General features: G+C 46.2%; 2 protein-coding genes across 2 annotated transcripts; both read right to left on the bottom strand.

Moving 5' to 3' along the window:
* Nucleotides 1–2437: 2437 nt before the first annotated feature.
* Nucleotides 2438–12646, bottom strand: RBM42 (RNA binding motif protein 42). The gene is made up of 10 exons (XM_033158160.1): nucleotides 12395–12646; nucleotides 11543–11696; nucleotides 9798–9885; nucleotides 8902–8967; nucleotides 7615–7775; nucleotides 6712–6852; nucleotides 6070–6276; nucleotides 5326–5446; nucleotides 4694–4888; nucleotides 2438–2948 (listed from the first exon to the last, which is right to left on the bottom strand). The coding sequence occupies exons 1-10, from the start codon at nucleotides 12559–12561 to the stop codon at nucleotides 2836–2838; spliced, it is 1413 nt and encodes a 470-aa protein (XP_033014051.1). The 5' UTR covers nucleotides 12562–12646; the 3' UTR covers nucleotides 2438–2835.
* Nucleotides 12647–14400: 1754 nt separating this feature from the next.
* LOC117051603 (cytochrome c oxidase subunit 6B1) lies at nucleotides 14401–22872 on the bottom strand. Its single transcript, XM_033158159.1, has 4 exons — nucleotides 22728–22872; nucleotides 15985–16100; nucleotides 15332–15432; nucleotides 14401–14638 (listed from the first exon to the last, which is right to left on the bottom strand). Exons 2-4 carry the CDS (start codon nucleotides 16088–16090, stop codon nucleotides 14585–14587), a joined length of 261 nt encoding a protein of 86 aa, XP_033014050.1. The 5' UTR covers nucleotides 16091–16100; nucleotides 22728–22872; the 3' UTR covers nucleotides 14401–14584.
* Between the last annotated feature and the right edge of the window lie 207 nt (nucleotides 22873–23079).

Here is a 23079-nt window from a genome sequence, read left to right as displayed (position 1 = left end):
AGGGGAGGATGTTGTTGCTTGGAGATGGGTCACTTCCCCTCACAGAACTACAGTTCCCAGAGAAACAGGAAAGACTACTAAATCTCTTTCAGTTTATAATGTTTCCTCCACTTTGAAATAAGAATAGTACCTCTGTGGAGCTCTGTTGTGCACTTTTAGAGTCAGGTGCATGTAATTCCTGAGCTGTAGAGCTGAACTGGTATGTGCACATGGCTCTACAAAACCCTCAAAGGCCATTTTGGTAGTCTGGTTTAAAAAACAGCAATGGAAACCCCCAAAGCCTGTAGTTTTCCCACTCCTGAGTTGCAATTATTATATATTTATTTATATTCCCCCCCCTTCTCCCCCTGACACGGACTCCCCCTAAATCCCAGGGTTCCTTGCAGGAATTCCAGATCCTTTTCCCAACAGAGGCCCGTCAGCATTTCCCCCTCTCTTGTCTCTCTCCCCCCCCCCCATTTCTCTTATTTAATCAAGGGAGCAGAGCAGAGCCTTGTCCCACCTCTACAGCTGCAGTCTGCCCAACAGCCTCCACCCCTGCAGGGGTCAAAGCACCCACCTTCCTCCACTTCTCCCATCTGCTTCCTGCTCTCGTGCCCAAATCCACGGCTGCTTTTCCTGTTTGTCCGGCCCCAGGACAATGCAGACAGCTTGTCTAGGACATGCACAGCCAGAACAATGGGGGTTACGAAGCAGATGGGCCAGGCAATAACACAAGGGGGGGCGGATGATACAAGAGGCTCCTTCGCTTCCCTGGTTCTGCTCCCCTCTGCTTGCAAAAAATAAATAAAATAAAAGCAGCTATTCCCAACTCCAAATGGGAAATGCATATGCCTCTACAGGTACCCTCCTCTTGCTGTTGCTTGTGGGGAGGGCAATTCCTTTTCTCTTCAGTGCCCAGCCCAAAGCCTTTAAGAAGCCAGGAAGACACTCTCATAAGAAACCCTGGCACAATTTCCCCAGATGCATGAAAGGAACGGTAGAAGCACCATTTATGTCTGGGGTGGGTGAGAGAAGAGAAGAGGTAGGTAACGTGACGCGCTTTTATCTCTGACCCCCACCACAGGTGTGCAACCCAACTGGTCAACCCATAGGAAATGAAGCTGACATAACAGGTTCCCCTCTCCTGGTTTACGGAAACTGGCACACCCACAGCACCAATGAGTAGAAGGCTGGTCTTAGGAAGAGGTCAGGCTATTTGGCCATCTAACCCAGTAATGCCAATTCTGACCGGCAGCAGCCTCGCAGGGCCCTTAGGCTGAATGCTTCACTGCACCCCATCTTTTTAACAAGATGCCAGAGGTTGATATTGCAACTTTCTGCATACCACTTTAAGAGGCAGTGGCAGCCATCGTTTTAGGGGGCCTTCAAAAACCAGACAAATTAATAGAGGATAAGCCTTCCGGCAACTACTAAACCAGATAGCTCTGTTCTACCTCCACTGCTGGGGGCCGTATGCTTCTGAATAGTAGCTACTAGGAATCAGACCAGGTTGCCATTGAGCTCAGGCTCTCCATGCAGGTTTCCAGTGGGCAACTGTTTGGTCACAGCGAGAACAGATTGCTGCACTAGACAACCCAGCAGGGCTTGATTAGGTTCCTATGCAAAGCATGCACTCCGACACTGAAGGATAGTTCCACGCCCCTCCCACCCCAATTTCCTCTGATAAGCTTCCAAGAAACCTCAGCATTTCCTAGAACAGCTTAAAAATAATTTTCTTAATAAGGAGAGATGCTGCCAGTCAGAGTAGAGGCAAACAGGCTTACCTGGAAGAAGGATGCTTTCCTAGGACTTTGACGAGGGCTCTGCTTGTGGGGAGGAGAGGGGGCACCTTGGGGGCGTGGAGAAGAATAGGGATGGAAAGTTAAATGTTAAATCAAATAAATGGGGGATATTAACCTCTAAACACTTTGCTTGTAAGTCGACCCTTTTGGATAAAATCTAAACAAAACAACAACAACCCGCTTTCCAGGACCACAATGGTTCCTTCTGAGCAACCGCATCACAGGAATCACGTTAACCCTACATGTGGCTTTTCAGGGTCTCACGAGACCATCTGGCTACAAGATTCAGCCACTGGTATCACAGACTCAAGATAATCTCTTGAGGTTAGAGCTTTATGGAACAGGAAGAAGCTTTATCAACCAGGAAAGGAAGGCACTCTCCTTCTAGGAGAAGGGGCACCACAACAGAAGGAATTGTCTAGAGCCAAGAATGTGGCAGATGGCCATTTAGCCCAGGGATGGGGAACCAGTTGGCCTCCAATTCGTACCAGCCCTGGCCAATAGTCAGGGAAGATGCAGTCCAGGAGCCTGGAGGGGCACAAACTCCAGCATCTTTCTTTTAAAAAAGTAAAAAAAAAAAAAGTGGGGGACCCACAATAGGCCATATTGTTCAGAGGGAAACTAGCGAGGGAATAACTACACAGAAGACAAGGTGAATGGATGTAGTAAGAAAGAAAAAACATACACACAACTTTATTGGGTAAGAAGACTTTTGTCCACAGAAGTTTTCATTACACACAAACTATCCCCCAGCTGAGTTTGCAGGTTGCGACTCCTCAGCACTGAACCCACAAAGCTGCTATTAGGCTGCACAGATCATGGGGAAGGGTTTGTCTGTGTTTGACAAAGAGAGAACACGCACGTCTCTTCTGCACAGAAGAGGCCTCAGACTGATGGAGTAACAAAGCACTTCCTATCTCCTGCCGGCAGCTTCTTCCTGCGGTCTGCTTCTTCTCCAGCAGAGGGCAGGATCAAATAGGCCTACAGACACTCAATTCCTTGCTTCAAGGGGCTCATGGGTAAACAGCAGACAATGGCATCCTACACCTCGTTACCTCAGCCCCAACTTCTTCTTCTCCTTCTGTTTCTTGCGCACCACATCAATATTGCGATCTTTCCACATGCTTTTGCGCAGCTTGATGGGCCGGCTGCCGACGTACTTTCCTGCCGCAGACACACAAGAAAGGGCAGTGGGGAGGTTGGCGGGGAGGGGGGGAGGCAGAGAGAGAGAGGGGAAAGAAGGTTCAGTAAGAATATCCCGCCCAAGCCGGCTCACCTTGTGCAGTTGGAGAAACGTGGAGCTGTTTCCCAAGCCGCCTTCGGTTAATTCTCTGGCTGACACCCCAGGGCTTCAACGCAATACGTTGTGCCAATAGCCTCCGGTTACGCCATCAAACAAGACAACTAATGTGGGAACTGAGCAACCCTAGAGATTTCCCCAAGCGGGAGCATCTGAAGTCAGTCATATTCCTCAAAATATACACCAGATTAGAGGTACACAAGTTTCCAGAGAGCCTTGGTGGCCTGCTCCCTCCTCGAGATGTATGTCACGTTACAGATCCTTTTAGGTGTTGAACATCAGCAGAGTGAGCCCTCTTGATAGTTCCATCGCTTTCAAAAGCTCAGTGGCTGCTGCCCAGGAAAAGGCATTCTTTGTGGCAGCTCTTAGTCTGTGGGACTCCCTCCCCAGAGAGGTGCACCTGACACCTTCCCCTACAGTTTCCATCACATGCTGAAGACACACCTCTTTTACCTTGTCCTTTGACACCCAAGGTGCAGTATTTTAGGACCCACCCTACACTTGTGATTATAATCTGTTTTTTATGTTGCACTTTAAATTGTTATGACCTGCCCTGGGACCTTAGGCAGTAAATAGTAATAGTAATAGTAATAGTAATAGTAATAGTAATAGTAATAATAGGCAGCAGCTTTGGAGATGCTATGAGAGCCTTCAAGACCCAGCACAACAGTTCTGGCAGGTGAGGAGCTGGCCATTTCCCTGTAGTATTGAACCTTGAAAAGATTCAGAAAACAAGTAGACATATTGCTGCCTTAAATACAGGAAGCTGCCTGATACACACTACAGTGGTGCCTTGGTTCTCAAGCGCTTTGGCACTCAAACAACTTAGAACCCGAACACTGCAAACCTGGAAGTAAGTGTTCCGGTTTGTGAACTTTTTTTGGAAGCCGAACGTGTTCCATTTTGAGTGCCACGCTTCCGTTTTGAGTGTTAAGCTGAGGTCTGTCTGTTTTTGCTATTTATTTTGCGTTTTTGTTTTTGCGGCTCTTTTGTTTTTGTGACTGTGTGGAACCCAGTTCAGCTACTGACTGATTGATTGTGTGACTGCAGTCCATTGTTTATTGCTTTCATTTTATGGATCAATGGTCTCGTTAGATAATAAAATTCATGTTAAATTGCTGTTTTAGGGGTTGTTTTTAAAAGTCTGGAACGGATTACAGTAATCCATTTTGCATTACTTTCTATGGGAAAGCACGCCTTGGTTTTGGAAAGCTTTGGTTTTGGAACGGACTTCCGGAATGGATTAAGTTTGAGAACCAAGGTACCACTGTACTGGGTTTGTCTAGTCTAGTTCTATCTACTCTGCCTGGCAGCAGTGCTCCAAGGTCTCAAGCAAAGGTTCTTCTCATTGCCTGCTACTTGATCCTAGAAATGCCAGGAACTGAACTTGGGACTGTCTTCATGCTCTGCCACTGCATGCTCTGCCACTGCTCCATGATCTTTCCCCACTTCAGCAGAGCAGGGGCTCCACTGGGAGTGAGCAATTCCAGGCCCTATACAGCTCCTAGCTCTCCCCACCCCCTGCCCAATAGGGATCAGGCACCTCAACCCTTGAAATTCTAGGATTCTGCTCCCATGAACTGGGTCCGCAGCTCAGGTAGCGTCTCACCATTCATCTCCCGCATGGCACGGACATAGTCGTTTGGGTCCTTGAAGCTGACAAAGCCATAGCCTTTCGTCTTGCCGGTGCGCTTGTCCCGGATAACCTTGGCCTTCAGGAAGGAGGGGTAGCGGCTGAAAGCGCGTGCAAGGATGTCATCGTTCACTTCATTGCCCAGGTCGCCACAGAAGATCCGGAAATCATCTGGGGCCGAGAGAGGAAGGGAGGAAGAGGACAAGACATGAGGCTGGGCAATTTGCCCTTTTGACAAGCATAACAAGTTTCTGGCCCTCAAGATAGCAAAGTATGTGGGCAAAAGGAAAGCAGGATGATTTGCAGCAGTCAAGGTACTAGTCCACAGTGTCTTCTGTGACTCCTCGGCCTTCAAACAGCAGTAAAATTGTGTGTTATTTCCCCCAAACATGTCTAATTTTAATAGTTTATAATCCAAGTCTCAAAAGTCAAGTTTGGCTTGATGAAAGTTTGTTAACCTGGAATTAACATTTATTTCAAACAGAAGTTTAAATATAAAAGCATTTATTGTCAACCACTGATGTCAACTAAACCCAGGCTTGAGGGAACAGTCCCTTGCAATGAGTATTTTCGACTGTTCACCAATCCACCTGCAGATGGACACTCACCAGAATCCCATTCAAGTAAGCTGGGGTCCTCCCAGCATGTCCCAGCAGCTGTGCGGATGCAGCGCTTGAGCTTTTCCTGCTTCATTTTCTTCTTGTCCTCTGGTGTGCTCTCTACAACAGGCTGGCCGGGGATGGGGAGAGAGAGAATGTGCTGATTAGGCAACAGACCACTTCAAGAATTTGTTTCAAATGGAAACTTGTTTCTAGCCTGGTGACCTCCAAGTAGGTAGGTTGACTGAACCAGACTCTCTTTACCCTCACATTCTCATTTAACCTGTTGGAGGAACTGGACATGAGGAAGGAGTTAATTTCCTTCATGTGCATAAATCACCCATGTATGAGATAAGCCAACAGGTACAAGGTCAGTCAAGCCTGTTGCTATGGTTACAGCCCAGTGTTAAGGCATGCCAACTCATGGTGGCCAGGTCTTTTGCTGCAGTGTGTGAGTCCGTGAGTCTGTCCATGAGTTGGAGTCTGTGTTATATCTTGAATATAGAAATATTTTGTACTTGTATGTATATATCTGCCAGAATAAAAAGTCTACAGACAAGCTGTTATGTATATATCAACGTCCGGAGCTGCTTTACTGAAGCCTTATCTTCTACAGCAGTAAACCGTTTTGGACCTTAAGCTGCCTCTGTGTAATGACTGTAAGTGGGAGCAATTTCTGCTGCAGAGGTATCTCACCTCACTTCCCCACCAGTTTCTGCCCATTTCTAGTGGGAAGCCACCACTGCTCCTTACCTCGACAGGTACAAATCCAGCATCGGGCCCCCGGGATCGCTTCCCCCGCACGGGTGGCTGCTCGTGCCCACGTAGTGGCTGCAGGCTCCTCACATCCACCATTGGAACAGGCTCCGCCTCCGGCATACTTGGACCTATCACAGGCTCCTCCATCCCAACTGGCTCCTTCTCCTCCACTACGGGGGGCGGGGGCTCCCGATGCTCTTCCTGCAGAAGGAAAAGGAAGGGCTGTGATGTCACCAGTGTAGTACACATTGGAGGCCTTTTTCCAGATGTCTCCACCTTGCCGGAACTGTCTGGCAAAGGTAATCTTAAGTGGCACAGTTAACTTCGCGCACGGTGTCAGAAAGGATCCACCCATTGGACACTTGGGGGAATTAAACTGTGTGTGTAGTGGCTAGAGCGTCAGACAAGGACCCAGGAAGCAAATCCCCCCTCAGCCATGATGCTCACTGGGTGACCTTGGTCCAGTCACTGCCAAGTCTCAGCCCAACCTACCACACAGGGTTGTTGCGGGGATAAAATGGATAGGGGGAAAACCACGTGCTTGAGCTCCTTGGGAAAAAAAGATGGGATACAAATGCAATAAATAGTAATAATAAAAAAATAATATGGCCTTCATTCGGCATGCTCACAACTAACCTCTTGCTTCTTCACTGGTGGGGCAGAATACACTGTGGGAGCGGCCTGGATGACAGTGGGGTTCACTTTGGGGGGCACCACCACGGGTCGAGGAACAGGCACCAGCGGTGCCAGAGGACTGACGGGGATCCCTGGCCCAACCTAGCCAAAAAGCAGACAGCAATCAGTGTCAGTTTTGCAAGTTCAACGCTAATATCTGAAGTATGAGGCTGATCAAGTCCCCATCCCACTTTGAACCTGCAAGTCTCTGTTGCTTGAGAGCTTGCGCCAAAGTTTGTTTATTTCGTTCCACTTCCTAATGCATTTTTCTTTCATACCTTGTATCTTTAAACTTCAAACTTGAGGACAGGGACGACCTTGTTATACTAGTGATCTGGGAGCCTTTTGTTGTTGAAGAGTGAGATAAAAAAACACCCACATACCGGTAAATAAAATTGAACACCAGCCACTCCCATAAAGCTTTCCCCTTGGCAGCTAAGTCACATAGTGCCAAATATTCAAGCTGTTCATTTCCAGTCTGGCAACATAATAAAGGATGTTCTCCAGCTCTCATCCCCAGTCACCTCCCCCTGTTGGGCACATCCTGTTGCTTGATAATAGTTCTGAATCAGACTTCTAGAAAAGCAGGGTTTCTCAAACCTGGGTCCACAACTGTTGTTGGATTACAACGCCCATCATCCCTGATTGCTGATCCTGCTAGCTAGGGATGATGGGAGCTGTAGACCGGTAACACTGAGCTAAAGAGAAGGCAGTTCTCTCCTGCTTCTTTCCCAGTAGCCCTTTGGTCTACACTGGCATGTCCCAATCTATTCCCCTCTGAGTGAACTCTGGAACAGAAGCAGCCTCAAAAATCGGAAAAACAGACAACACCCCCGCCCTCTCGCCAAAGAAAAAGAAACTCACTGGAGGACCAGATCTCATGGGCCCTATTCCCCCTAAGGGCGGGCCAGGTGCTCTCTGCATTGGGGGGCCCATAAGCATTGGGGGGCCCTGGGGGCCTGACATGGGGGGCCCCACCATAGATTGGTGATGAGGAGGCCGCATTGGCAGAGGACGAGGGCCACCTGCAAAAAGAAAATGCAATAATAATTAGAAAGCAGTGTTAGGCAGCACCTAGCACACTGACCAATAAAGGCATCTAAAATATTTCTGGTGTTTTCTGCCCACCCAACCTTCAGTTTCTCTACCCTTGGCTGTAATTAAAGAGCTTTGCGTTCGGAAAAACACACTTTCCATTCATTGACTGGTTTATACACTGTGGCTCAAAGGGAAGGAATTATTGTTTTTTCCTTCAAACTCAGCTGAACCCCAAAAAGCCTCTGGGTTCCCCAAGAGCCCCAGAGACAACAGGGTATGGAGAGATGTGCGTTCCCCAACTTCTGTGCAAATGCCTTGAGGCACAATAGGAACATCACGCCAAAGGCCCATCTAGTCCAACATTCTGTTCTCCTAGTGGCCAACCAGGTATCCATGGGAAGCCCGCAAGCAGGACCTGAGAGTGACAGCACTCTCCAAATTTCTGATTCCCAGCAACTGGCATTCATAGGCATAGTGCCTCAAACTGTGGGTGTTAAACACGGCCATCATTCCTAGCAGCCATCGATAGAAAATCCATGGGGAAGAAGGCTAACACTCTTTAAAACCACCCATACCTTGTGCTATAATGGAAACATGGCTAGACACCCAATGGATTTTTCTTTTTAATATAAACTTGCTTATCAGGAAGAGTCACAGGAAGAGGATTGGTGAAAGAAAACCTATGTCTGTGCTGAATAGGAAGAAGATACATTACATCAAGGATGGAAAAACTGGCCCTCCAGATGTTGTTGGACTCCAACTCCCAACAGCCCAGCCAGAATGGTCAAATGGTAAAGGATGACATGAGCTGCAGTCCAACAACTTCAGGAAGCACAAAGATTCCCCATCCCTACTCTTAATGAGGAGACCTATAGTGAACCTGACTAATCCTGACCACCAGAACCTTGCCATCATCTTCAAAGCAGAGGCTATTCCCATCTACTCAATATCCTCAACCTAGGGCTTGAACCTGAGCCTTCACCCATACAAATTATATGCACTCCCACTGAATCATGGCTTCATATCTGCTCCACAGAATCCCACCAAACATCCCACTCCAGGTTCCTTGCAAAACGGTGAAGATAACCAACAAATAATAAAAATACAGCTTACCAGATCTCTGCAGAACATGAGGCACAAAGGTCGGTCGGAGGATGGGGGGCCGTTGCGGGGGGACAGCTGGAGGGAAGAGAGAATGGATTTCATGGCCCTTGGACATACGAAGCCCATTTCACAATCTTTGCTATCTCTGCTCTTTTATATCAACTTTGCTGTTTCCAGGATAAATTCAAAGTGCTGGCAATTAGCCTTTAAAACCCTAAATGACTGACAACCAGTATACATGAAGGGATCGTCTTCTCCAATATGATCCTCCCTGGCCACTTAGGTCAGCTGGAGAGTCCCTTTCTGCATGCCCTGCCTCCATATGAGGTGTGATTGGAGGAAACACTTAAAATAACTTTCTCTATTGCAGGGTCAACAAACTGTGAGTTTCTGTCTGAACACTTCCCTCTTGCTGTTCTGAAGCTAGCTGAAAACTTATTTCTTCTTTCAGGCCTATGACTTGTAGGTTCTTGAATGTTTTATTTCCTAGTTTAGTTGAGATGGAGTGCCTGTGGCAATCCAGATGCTGGACTTTCAACTCCCATCAGCACCAATCAACACAGTAAAGGCTAGGAATGATGGTAAGTGTAGTCCAGCAATAGCTGGAGGGCCACAGCTTTTTCATTCCTCTGCTGATGTGATCTTAGCACATTAACAATTTATTAATCTGTTTTAATTGCTTGGTTATTTTCTTAAGCATTTTGGGTGGGACACAACTTAATATCTGACATAACTGCAGTTGTGGTGGGGAACCTGTGACCCTACAGAGGTCACTGGATTACAACTTCCAACAGCCCCAACCATGGTGGCTGAGGCTGATGAGAGCTGGGAGTCCAACAACTGGAGGGACACAGGCTTCGCATCCCTCAGGTAAGCATAGGATTACAAAGGCGCTGGCTATATACCTGGGCCCACAAATGGCACTGGAGGAGCCACGATGGGGGCCACCACAGTGGCTGCCGCTGCTGCTCGAGCTTCCAGACTCTGCTGGACCTGGAAGAAAAAAAGAAACGAATGGCAGGAACAGATGTCAGCGAAGTAAGATGAACAGTCAAGTATGAAAGCTTAGTATTCACACATTCATCCTTCTCACCCCAGCTTCCTAAGGGCAGCTCTGCTGCATCAGAACAAAACCCTACACTATCTGTACTCCTTGCTTCCTGAAGATCAAATGCCTATCTAACTTGCATGGTGTGCATCAATTCTGCCTTGCACTCAGCAGCATGGTAGGTGCTGGATAGAACATAAAAGTGGCATGATTGAAAGAGGATTTGCACGTCACAACTTAATGGGCAAGGTAGCAATGAAGAGAAAAACACAGTGTTAGTGCTATAGGAATGGTTTGTTGTAGAATTACACCACACTGTATTACCTATGTGCTAAAAAGAAATCTTCTACCGTTTCAAAACACTGATCAAAACCTAAATCAGGGCAGGGGGAGCAGGTTCTGCTGGCCATGGAGTAAGCAGCAGAAACTGAGAGCTCAGAGACAAAGGATGGATTTTAAAGGATGGATTTCTCATTCTGAAGAACAAGTATTATGAAGCAAAGAATACGGGTCAGTCCTTAAGAACTTTTCAAACAGGAATGTAATTTGGAGTAGTGAAATAATAAACATTACTACTTAATTTCTGGGCTAGACACAAGCCCTGGGCCAGAAGTTAAACTTATCAGCTGGAAAAGAATCTAAAGCAAAGGGCTTGTGAAGACAAAAAAATGGACAATTAGAAATTATTGGACCTCTTACATTTAAAAAGTAGAAGTAAAAAAGAAAGAATCAATACCCAGGACAGTAAAATATTTGGAAATTTTGGAGTAAATAATTGAATATAATTAATTACTCTTACTTCAGTCTCCAGGCCTGAAGCCTGATACCAGGCTGGAGACTAGTTTTAATTGAAGCAAAAGAACTTGAAAGGGAAAAACAACAATAAATACTACAAATAAACAAGGGGCAAGGTGAATATAAAATGGAAGAATAGTATAAAGAGGTGTGGGATATAGCTATTAATGATAAATTAGCATGTGCTATTAAGGTAAGATGGGGAATATGCAGAAGAAATGATTTTGAGGAGATAAGGAATATATTTGTAGAACTTATACTGTTAAAATGGAAAGGGGTCAAACTATCACAAGAGGTGTTGAAATTTTGGGAGGTTGGATAGTTATAATGGAATTGTATGGGGAGGGAGTGCACATTTTTAATTCTACTTTTTTATTATTACTTTGTTTAAAAAAAATAAAAATAAAAAACCTAAATCAACCCCTACTGCTTCAGCTAAAGTGGAAATGTGACAGCACCAATATATTCTGAAAATTACAAATGTGTAATCTGAACCTCTAATCCCAAAGCCCAGCCTTCCTCATCTGGAACCCAATGCTTCTACTGAAAGCTAGGAGCTGTTTTATATAGAGTGAGACCACTGGTCCATTTAGCTCAGCATTATCTATACAGTATTCATGGGCAGCAGCTCTTTAGGGTTTCAGGCAGGAGGTTTATTTCCCATTCCCAACGGGAGATGCTAGGATTTCAACCTAGGACCTTTTGCATGCAAAGTATGTTTCTACCATTGAGCTACAGCCCTGCCCCTCAAAGCTGTCCAGCAAGCATCCTGCATTCCAAAAAGTAAGTCTCAAGCAGACTCCTCACCTGTTGGTAGGTGTTGGTGGCAATGATGGGTCGGATGACAGGGACCGGGGGGACTGCAGACACAGCTGGCACTGCCAGTGCAACTGGGACAGCTTCTACCACAGGGGCAACAGGAGGCAAGGATACTGGAGCTCCCAGCACCTCCTGCTCAAACCTGTAAACAAGAACCCTTAGCATTTATATGATTCTTTTGCCATATAAATGCTCCACATACACCATTTCATTATTAATCTGAACAACTGTCTTGATATTTTGATTTTTTTTATTGTATCCTTGCTGAGGATCATGAAGGGCCAAGTTCAAATCCCGCCCCGCCCCCAGCCAGCAAGGAAGCTCACTCTGGAATCTGCAATACCTTTCATCCTAATCAATTTTGCAGGTATAATAATAACCCAGACAAGAACATCAAATGTTTTAAAGTCTATTGACAAACTACACCAAGAGTTGTAAAGCAGGCTGTTTGGAGAAACATTCACTTCAGAACAGATCTGCCCCGTACTGAAATCAGGAGGTAAAAGAAGGGAATGGTTTGTCTAAGCTCTGAGAACAAGGCTAAGGTGGGCTCTGAACTGGAAGCATCCCAATTCGCAAGGGAGAATCGGAGCTCCCATTACCAACACTGCCCTGGGTTCCACAGCCCCGTTTCCTAGCACCTGCAACGCTTTTCTTTCCAGCATGTTCACTGTCAATGTTGACTGTCGCTGTAAGACAGGGATGGAGGGAGGGGGCCCCTGAAATCTCCCATCAGCTCAGGCCATGAAACCATTTTGGCTGCTCTTCGCTGCCCCCCCACCCCCAAACATAGGGCCCCGCAATGGGAGCCTCCACGGGCGCTCTCCCCGCTTCACTCACAGGGCCATCTCGGCTTCCATTTCCTTCAGTCTCTCCTCTCCACTCTTCGCGCCGCCGCCGCCGCCTCCTGCTGCCGGCCCCGCCGGTGGCCCTTTCCCGGGCAGCCCTCCAGGCACCCCGGGGGGCCCTCCCGGCGGCGGAGGGGGCGGAATCGCCGGAGCCGCCATGGCTCAAGTGCTCTTCCAAGTCGGTAGCAACAGCTCCTAAAGCTAGATGGACCACCGTCCACCGAGACTACTTCCGGCGCAGCGATGATGACGATGTCCCTGGGATTTCCGGCGCACCAAGGCTTCCCCTCACCGGAGTGAGAGAGAAATAGAACTTCCGGTACAAGCGGAGAGCTGTCATAGGCTGTGTCTCTCCTCGGTTGCAGGACGGTGTAGTTCTTTCGTTGTCAGCCTCCGGTGAAAACTCGGCCGCAACCTATTTTTGTTACTAGGAGGAAATAAGTATTGCTAAGAACTGCAGCAGCGTGACTGCATAATTGCTAACTCTATGGACACGTCGCGTTCCTTTCCCCGCAGAACGCTGGGCGGGGCTAAACAGAAGGGGCGGTCTCAGGAGGGGACGGGGCTTGGGTGCCCCCTAGTTGAAAGAAACTGAAGGGGAACGTGCTCGTTTTATCTGTGGGACTTCCTTCTTAGGAGGTATATAGAGGATCCTGCCGTAATTTTTCCATTCACCTCTCCATTCAGGGAAGCAAGAGGCATTATCAGAGTGAAGGAACACCTCGCAGCCAGGCAGAAGCACAGAGGGGAAGCTCAGAACAGCGATAGTGAAAGATGAAGCCTAGGGAAAGGGGGAATGGCCGGAGGAATCTCAAGGGCCAGATAAGAGAGGTGTGGAAGAAGATTAAGAGTTTGGATTTGATGTCCCGCTTTTTCACTACCCAAAGGAGTCTAAAAGCGGCTAACAATCTCCTTTCCCCTTCCTCCCCCACAACAAACACTCTGTGAGGTGAGTGGGGCTGAGACACTTCAGAGAAGTGTGACTAGCCCAAGGTCACCCAGCACCTGCATGTGGAGGAGCGGAGACGTGAACCCAGTTCACCAGATTATGAGTCTACCGTTCTTAACCACTACACCACACGTTCTCTGGAGGGCTGCAATCAGCTCTGAAGGCCAAGGCTTTCATTCTTACCTTGTGTTTATTCAGAAGCAAAATCCACTGAGTTCAATAGTAAATGTACATAGGTCTGTCACTTTACAATGCGGCCCTACAGATATTTACACAGCAATCTGAATCACCCTGAGTAGGGCTTGCTTGCTTCCTAACAATCAACTACCTGAACAAAAGTTCCAAGCATTTCTGTATGTTTTCCTTTTGTCCAGGTGAAGGGCTTCTCACAGTGAGAAAAATATCACTTTAGTGCAAGAATGCCAACTTGAATAAAATATTGGGGGAGGGGAGCAGGTAAGCCTCTCCGCACATAATCACAAGATGCAGCACATGCGCACAATTTAATTGGCAATGAGCATAAACTTTGGGGTGTCTTGGTCCCCTCAAATATTTTATTGAGGGCCCAAAGGGACGTCAGCCCCTAGGACTTGACTCCTATGCTACAGTGCCAAAGCAGCAGCAATGAAGTCAGACCTTAAGCCCAGCAGGAAATAAACTCCCTTCTGTAAAATGTGTTATCTAGGCTCCCGCCTCTTGCATAAGCACAGAATTCAGGGAATTTTGTCATCTGCTCAGGTAATTTATTACAACATATCCAAACAACCTTTATCATGAGCACCATGAGAACTGGCCAGCTGCAAGAGAAGGCTGACTGTAATGTAGTCAGATCAGCCTCCAATCTAACAAGCAAGTAGGAAATTCTGTGTGCAAAAGTATTCCAGACTGCTTATCAAGTGGAAGTGGAGGGGGGGGGGTTATGGCAAAGCAAGGAGGGGTGTTGTGGAAAATTATGTGAGTTGTGTATCCTACACGTTATAAAAAGCACTCCAGTCATTTACAACATTACCACAAATTCACACGTAATCAGCCGATCTTAACACAAACCATAGCCACAGGTTTTTATGCCTTTTATTAGAATTTGCACTGTCACATGACGTTGGACGCTCAAGTCAGCATGACCAAGAAAAAGCATTATTTCAGACTATCCTTCAGTCACTGCATTTTGGTGTGGGAGACCTCAGCAGCACAGCATTGTCATGAGAAAGGGAGCAACTGGCAGGGACAAGACAATCAGATCTTGCCAGGAAAAGTCCCCTCTTCTATGCGTTCATCCCAGCTAGTGACCTGCAAAAGACCAACAGGCTTCTTTGATTAGTCATATCTTCTGGGTTGGTACAGAGGCAAAGTGACTAAGACTACAGATCTCCTCCTGCACATGGAATTCTGCAGCTTTCTTTGTAGAAAATTAAATCACATTTCTAATCCTCATAACTACAGATTATAATCGCCTTTTGTGGGTTTTGTGGCAGTTGCCTGCAAAATGTTGCAATGTTCACAAGGTGATATTTTTGTTTCCTGCAAAGTTATCTAGCTTATCCTCATATTTAAGAAAATTTTGACCTTGCAATTTGTCCATGAAACGGTCCCCAAGGCAATACAATAAAAATAGTAGTAGTTCCAGTTATGTTCTTTTATTACCTATCACTTATCAATACATATCCTCCTTGTTCTTTTGCCACATATGGCTAAAAATATGGGAACACATCAGGCTCACATTACTCATTTTATGCAAAATAATAGGTTTTAGTGGTTATCATTTTGAGCAGATTGAAATTTTCTGACAGACATTAAGCATCTGTCTATTGCATCTCTGAGGCTTCACCCAACACAGCCGATGGTCCACAGAACCTCCCCTTCAGTCAAATAACAGAGCACTGAAATGTGCCAAACACCACCCATCAAGCCCATCCTTTACTCTGACACCTATTTCTCTTTCACATACACACTCCTTAGCCCTGCTCAGTTCCGTTCACATACCCAAGAAACGGGGCAAAGGGACGTGTACACTCTTTTGTACCACTGGCAGACATAAGGGTCTCCTCCCTTGGCTTTCATGGCTTTCTCACAGCGGTGGAAATCTGTGGAGAGAGAAATGTTTCAGACTTATGAAGACGGCCACTGCAGCTCCTCTAGTACAGAGCCCAGGGGACAGCTTTTTAAATCCCAAACTGTTCACAAGAATCTGCTGATTTATTCTGCACAAGGTGGCAGTAGACAGTATTTTTTGCATATCTCTGCTTATTTTATTGTTATTTAATCTTTCTTTCCTTCTCTACTATAGAAAGTACCCAGAGCAACTTATAAAAAAGAATACATAGCACTTGCAGATTCTCGTAATGAGGATATTATAGTGATAATATTATGGTCTGACCTGTTGCATTTTCCTATTGTTTCCACTTACTGCCTCATTTTATGCACAGATCTAGAAGTGCTGCAGCCTGAAACTTTTAGGAAGACTTGCACAGTACACTACGGACCTTGCCTGCAATAGTGAAAGTCAACAGTTGGGAAGTTCAGACATGGTACAATAGGACAACTACATTTTTCTATACTTCTCTGGCAACTCAGATGTCAGATGATGAATTACTCACCCAAGGATGCAAAAATTCACACAAATAAATTATATTCACCAATATAATTCTGCCAGCAGTTCCGGGTTTGGTTTTGATTGGGGAACCGACTGTCAAACGGAGCCGTTTTGTAATTTTCCAGCTTTTCCTTTATGCTTTCAGACATTTTCTCTTCTCTGAAAGAATATATAAAATCAGCAATGTGAAAAGACCCAGAAGCTTCACAGCAGTAACGCTCAGAAGCCATATCCCATGTTAAGGGATTATATGTCCCAAAGGTATTTATATCTTCAAGGAGCATTCCAACAACTAGATGGCAGCACAGTCAGATCATGGGAGCAGAACACTGTTTAAAAGGTAAAGCTAAAGGACCCCTGGACAGTTAAGTCCAGTCAAAGGTGACTATGGGGTTGGGGCGCTCATCTTGTTTTCAGGCCGAGAGAGCCAGTGTTTGTCCACAGACAGCTTTCCAGGTCATGTGGCCAGCATGACTAAACCACTTCTGGTGCAACAGAACACCTGACGGAAACCAGAGCGCACAGAAACGCTGTTTACCTTCCCGCCGCAGTGGTACCTATTTATCTACTTGCACTGTAAGCTATCTAACCCCAGCCCACCAAGCACGCATACACACATGTATACCTATCAATCCATGCAGCAAAAAAATACACTAACACAGTATTATCTCAGTAAGGTAAAGGTAAAGGGACCCCTGACCATTAGGTCCAGTCATGTCCGACTCTGGGGTTGCGGCGCTCATCTAGCGTTATTGGCCGAGGGAGCCGGCGTACAGCTTCCGGGTCATGTGGCCAGCATCACAAGCTGCTTCTGGTGAACCAGAGCAGCGCACGGAAACGCCGTTTACCTTCCCACCGGAGCGGTACCTATTTATCCACTTGCACTTTGACGTACTTTCAAACTGCTAGGTTGGCAGGAGCAGGGACCGAGCAATGGGAGCTCACCCCGTCACAGGGATTCGAACAGCCGACCTTCTGATCAGCAAGCCCTAGGTTCTGTGGTTTAACCCACAGCGCCACATCCCCCCCAACAAATCTACAACATTAAAACCCCATCACCCAATATCTGCCTAATAAGAGGCCAGAAATAATATTGCTTCAAGTCCCAACACTGCTGTGGACATGCTGGAAGGAGAGAAGTAGTATGCAGAGCAGGTATAAGGGAACCTCTGGCCCTCCAGATGTTGAACTACATCCCTGGCAAATGGTGATGCTTGCTGGGGCTGATGGGAGTTGTGGTTCAGCAACATCTGAAGGGGCAAAATTTCTTCGCAGCTGTACAGCTGCGAGTCCTGGAAGACCTGCTCCCTGCTCTGCTAGCTTTTTTCCACCTGGCCTGGGAGGGTGGGGTCCTGGCTGACTCCAGCTACAAAAGCTCAGATTGCTGAACAGACTCTTGGTTTGGGGTATTGTTCAGTGGGTTTTACTGCTATTACCGATACTAATTTTCTTGTATCTTTATTTTTAGATCATATATTTATGTGGCAATTGTTCAGTTTGGTTGTGTACTATTTGATGTGCTTTATTTACTGTTTCCCCTTCATGGATCACTGCCTTGTCGTGGCGAAGGGGCTTGAATTACTCAGGGAAGCTATGAGCTATGCTGTGCAGGGCCACCCAAGATGGACAGGTCATAGTGGAGAGTTTGGACCAAACGTGATCCACCTGGAGGAGGAACTGGCAACCCACTCCAGTATCCCTGCCAAGAAAACTCCATGGACAAAGACAACAGGCATATAAAAGATATGACGCTGGAAGATGAGCCCCTCAGGTCGGAAGGCGTCCAACATGCTACTGGGGAAGAGCGGAGGACAAGTACAAGTAGATCCAGAGCTGATGAAGCGGCTGGGCCAAAGCCGAAAGGGCACTCAGTTGTGGATATGCCTGGAAGCGAAAGGAAAGTCCAATGCTGTAAAGAAAAGTATTGCATAGGAACCTGGAATGTAAGAACCATGAACCTTGGTAAGCTGGATGTGGTCAAAAATGAGATGGCAAGAATAAACATTGACATCCTAGGCATCAGTGAACTAAAATGGACGGGAATGGGCGAATTCAGTTCGGATGACTATCATATCTACTACTGTGGGCAGGAATCCCATAAAAGAAATGGAGTGGCCCTCATAGTCAACAAAAGAGTGGCGAAAGCTGTACTGGGATGCAATTTCAAAAATGATAGAATGATCTCGATACGAATCCAAGGCAGACCTTTCAACATCACAGTAATCCAAGTTTATGCACCAACTACCAGTGCTGAAGAAACTGAAATTGACCATTTCTATGAAGACTTACAACACCTTATAGAAATGACACCAAAGAAGGATGTTCTTCTCATTATAGGGGATTGGAATGCTAAAGTAGGGAGTCAAGAGATAAAAGGAACAACTGGCAAGTTTGGCCTTGGAGTTCAAAATGAAGCAGGGCAAAGGCTAATAGAGTTCTGTCAGGAGAACAAGCTGGTCATCACAAACACTCTTTTCCAACAACACAAGAGACGACTCTACACATGGACATCACCAGATGGGCAACATCGAAATCAGATTGATTATATTCTCTGCAGCCAAAGATGGAGAAGCTCTATACACTCAGCAAAAACAAGACCTGGAGCTGACTGTGGCTCTGATCATCAGCTTCTTATAGCAAAATTCCAGCTTAGACTGAAGAAAGTAGGAAAAACCACTGGGCCAGTAAGATACAATCTAAATCAAATTCCTTATGAATACACAGTTGAAGTGAAAAACAGGTTTAAGGACTTAGATTTGGTGGATAGAGTGCCTGAAGAACTGTGGATGGAGGCTCGTAACATTATACAGGAGGCAGCAATGAAAACCATCCCAATGAAAAAGAAATGCAAGAAAGCAAAGTGGCTGTCCAATGAGGCCTTAAAAATAGCGGTGGAGAGAAGGCAAGCAAAATGCGAGGGAGATAGTGAAAGATACAGGAAATTGAATGCAGATTTCCAAAGAATAGCAAGGAGAGACAAGAGGGCCTTTCTAAACGAAAAATGCAAAGAAATAGAGGAAAATAACAGAATGGGAAAAACCAGAGATCTGTTCAAGAAAATTGGAGATATGAAAGGAACATTTCGTACAAAGATTACCACAATCAAGGACAAAAGTGGAAAGGACCTAACAGAAGCAGAAGACATCAAGAAGAGGTGGCAAGAATACACAGAGGAATTATACCAAAAAGATATGGAGGTCTCATACACCCCAGGTAATGTGGTTGCTGACCTGGAGCCAGACATACTGGAGAGTGAAGTCAAATGGGCCTTAGAAAACCTTGCTAACAACAAGGCCAGTGGAAGTGATGATATTCCAGCTGAACTATTTAAAATTTTAAAAGAGGATGCTGTTAAGGTGCTACACTCAATATGCCAGCAAGTTTGGAAAACTCAGCAGTGGCCAGAGGATTGGAGAAGATCAGTCTACATCCCAATCCCAAAGAAGGGCAGTGCCAAAGAATGCTCCAACTACCGCACAATTGCACTCATTTCACACGCTAGCAAGGTTATGCTTAAAATTCTACAAGGCAGGCTCAAGCAGTATGTGGACCGTGAACTCCCAGAAGTGCAAGCTGGATTTCGAAGGGGCAGAGGAACCAGAGACCAAATTGCAAACATGCGCTGGATTATGGAGAAAGCTAGAGAGTTCCAGAAAAACATCTACTTCTGCTTCATTGACTATGCAAAAGCATTTGACTGTGTCGACCACAGCAAACTATGGCAAGTTCTTAAAGAAATGGGAGTGCCGGATCACCTCATTTGTCTCCTGAGAAATCTCTATGTGGGACAAGAAGCTACAGTTAGAACTGGATATGGAACAACTGATTGGTTCAAAATTGCGAAAGGAGTACGACAAGGCTGTATATTGTCTCCCTGCTTATTTAACTTATATGCAGAATTCATCATGCGAAAGGCTGGACTGGATGAATCCCAAGCCGGAATTAAGATTGCCGGAAAAAATATCAACAACCTCAGATATGCTGATGATACTACCTTGATGGCAGAAAGTGAGGAAGAATTAAAGAACCTTTTAATGAGGGTGAAAGAAGAGAGCGCAAAATATGGTCTGAAGCTCAACATCAAAAAAACTAAGATCATGGCCACTGGTCCCATCACCTCCTGGCAAATAGAAGGGGAAGAACTGGAGGCAGTGAGAGATTTCACTTTCTTGGGTTCCATGATCACTGCAGATGGTGACAGCAGTCACGAAATTAGAAGACGCCTGCTTCTTGGGAGAAAAGCAATGACAAACCTAGACAGCATCTTAAAAAGCAAAGACATCACCTTGCCGACAAAGGTCCGCATAGTTAAAGCTATGGTTTTCCCAGTAGTAATGTACGGAAGTGAGAGCTGGACCATCAAGAAGGCTGATCGCCGAAGAATTGATGCTTTTGAATTATGGTGCTGGAGGAGACTCTTGAGAGTCCCATGGACTGCAAGAAGATCAAACCTATCCATTCTCAAAGAAATCAGCCCTGAGTGCTCACTAGAAGGACAGATCCTGAAGTTGAGGCTCCAGTACTTTGGCCACCTCATGAGAAGAGAAGACTCCCTAGAAAAGACCCTGATGTTGGGAAAGATGGAGGGCACAAGGAGAAGGGGACGACAGAGGATGAGATGGTTGGACAGTGTTCTCGAAGCTACTAACATGAGTTTGGCCAAACTGCGAGAGGCAGTGAGGGATAGGCGTGCCTGGCGTGCTCTGGTCCATGGGGTCACGAAGAGTCGGACACGACTGAACGACTGAACAACAACAACAAATTTACTGTTTATTACTACTTTTGTAGTTTGCATTAATTATGTAAATATTTTCATGTTGTGAGCTGCCTTGAGCATGATGACAGCTCCCAGTATTACATTTGCAGCAGAAGAAGTTAATGCAACCAAAAGCCCTGCTCCCACTCCTGATGACTGCATACCTGAAACATGTGTATCAAGCATACCTAAAAAGTCTTGCTCCCTGATCTCAGATGCATCCAAGTAGCAATAGTCACTTCTTTGTAGCATGGCAAGAAGCAATCAAGAATAGTACTCCTGTACCTTCAGTACAGAGAAGTTCCCAGCAGATGCAACCTGTCAGTTCTGCAGCAAGTTTGATTAAAGCTGCCTCCACCAAAGCCTCCTCTCCTGCACCATTTCAGAAGCCTCCCATTCCACCTGGTCACCTTACCTGGTCAGTGGGATAGAGAAAGAGCTCTTTGGGGCTTCACTAAAAATGCCACCATCGATACTCTTTCAGCTATGCAGCTGCACCTACAACAGTTGTGCAGCAGGCAGAAATTCAGCACTGGGAGCTTTTGCCCAAGCATGCAGACAGAAAGAGCACTACCTGCTAAAATTCTTACACCGCTAGTAAAAAATGTACAGCAGCCTTGCTAAGACTAAAGGGAGGAGGAAGATGACAAGCCAGCTCAACACACCTGCAAAAAGCCTCTTGCAACCCAACAACAAATAAAAAGACATGTACTATACAACAAATAATGATACATTAGAAAGTACTCAAAAGTATCTCACACATAAATAGCAATGACATTTGAATTACTTCAAGGTGACAGCAAAGGAAAGGGGGCAATTGAAACCATTGATTTAAATAAAGTTTCCCAGACTTCTTCATATATTTCCTAAACAGCAGTTAAAACCTAAGACCTGTAAAGCACTTAAGAGTGTAGATATTCCTAACAGGTTCATTATATTCATAACTTCATTTATATGGAAAGGCCTCCTTTAGCGCAATGATAAGGGTCTCTGATTCAGTTTGGAGATTTAACTGTATGTCCAACATGCTTATGTTCAGATTTAATGAAAAGAAACATAGCATTTACAAATCATCTTTTAAAAACTGATTTATTTATTTTAATCGTAATTTTTAGCCACCTGAGTATTATTGCATTGCAATTCTGAAACACAGGTATAAGCATGTTATATTTAGACTGTCAGAGAGACAGTTAAGAGGTGGCACAATAGTCACCTTCAACTATCTGACCAGCTGTAACATGGGGCAAATCTATCTCCTGTTGCTCCAGCAGGTATGAGCTGAAGTTCTAATTATGTGTAAGGAACTGGAGACTAAATATTAGGGGGGTAGGGGGTGGAGTGCCTTCATTTTGTGCAGATTGTTTAGCATCCTGCCATGGAAGGAGATTTAAGCAGAAGCCAGATTGCCACCTATCAAGGATGCTGCAGTAGTCTCCCCACCCTCCAATATATATCGCTAAAATAATTTAAGGAGGCGGGGGTTGGGGTGGGGTTTGTAGTCATCCGGAAGTGGACGTGTGTGTAATTTATCGCATTCCTGGGCTCAGAATCCATTCTTAAACTTATGTCTTCTTAAATTATTGTATTTTAATATTTTGCTGGAAGCCTCCCAGAGTGTATGGGGAAACCCAGCCAAATGGGCGGGGTATAAATAATAAATTTATTATTATTACTATTATTATTATTAAAAACGCAGAGCGGGTCCCACCAGGCCTGAAGCCTGTCCACCCCGGAGAAAGCCCCAGTATTACAGAACGGGGGCGATGAGAGCCGAGACAAAGGCGCCTTGGAAAAGCCGCCTTGGAAAAGCCTCCTTGGCGGGATTCGAACCCGGGGCTTCCCTGCTCCCTCCCCCGCCCTTCAGCCTCTGGGCCCTGAGCCCTGCCGTCGGCCGGTTCCCCTACAGGGAAGGAAGGAGTCCGGCATGGCGGCAACCAGCACCCAAGCCCCGGCCCGTCTCTAAGAAAAGGACAGGGCTTCTCCTCCTCCTCCTCCCGGCCCGGGCTCCCTCGGGCCTCCGCGCTTCGCACCTCAGCAACGGCAGCAGCGGAACTCACGGCTCTTCCCTCAAAGTGACTTTCACCCGGAGACCGGCCGCGGCTGTGCCGGAACAAACGAGAGCGGGGATTGTAGAGCGGCGCAGGAAAAGGCGGGCCCAACGGCGTGATGGAGAAGCCTTCCCCGCGCTCGGAGGCGTTCGAGGAAAGATTAGCGGCGGGCGGGTAGGCGGGCGCTCTTTCCCGACAGGCCCGGTAGTCACGCCCCCTTTCGAGTTTGCGCAATGAGAACGAGCTTCGGAACAATTGCGTTCTGTTTACCCCCCCCCCCCTTCAAATCATATCACGGCCTAGATTTTTGTCAGTTGAAAATTCTAGCGCTCAG

The sequence above is a fragment of the Lacerta agilis genome, chromosome 8 (assembly GCF_009819535.1).
Source record: "Lacerta agilis isolate rLacAgi1 chromosome 8, rLacAgi1.pri, whole genome shotgun sequence".
Classification (NCBI taxonomy): Eukaryota; Metazoa; Chordata; class Lepidosauria; order Squamata; family Lacertidae; genus Lacerta; species Lacerta agilis.
This window is presented reverse-complemented; position numbering and strand designations above follow the sequence as displayed.

Bases quoted from the DNA above. Each gene is read 5' to 3' on its own strand.
- RBM42 (XM_033158160.1), bottom strand. From the start codon at position 12,561: ATGGCGGCTCCGGCGATTCCGCCCCCTCCGCCGCCGGGAGGGCCCCCC. The intron at 9,886-11,542 runs GTGAGGAGTCTG...TTTTTCTTCCAG, and splicing joins CCACCAACACCTACCAACAG to GTCCAGCAGAGTCTGGAAGC. The intron at 7,776-8,901 runs GTAAGCTGTATT...TTCTTTTTGCAG, and splicing joins TCATGTTCTGCAGAGATCTG to GTGGCCCTCGTCCTCTGCCA.
- LOC117051603 (XM_033158159.1), bottom strand. From the start codon at position 16,090: ATGTCTGAAAGCATAAAGGAAAAGCTGGAAAATTACAAAACGGCTCCG. The intron at 15,433-15,984 runs GTGAATATAATT...CTCTCTCCACAG, and splicing joins CTGCTGGCAGAATTATATTG to ATTTCCACCGCTGTGAGAAA. The intron at 14,639-15,331 runs GTATGTGAACGG...GGTCTTTTGCAG, and splicing joins CCCTTTGCCCCGTTTCTTGG to GTCACTAGCTGGGATGAACG.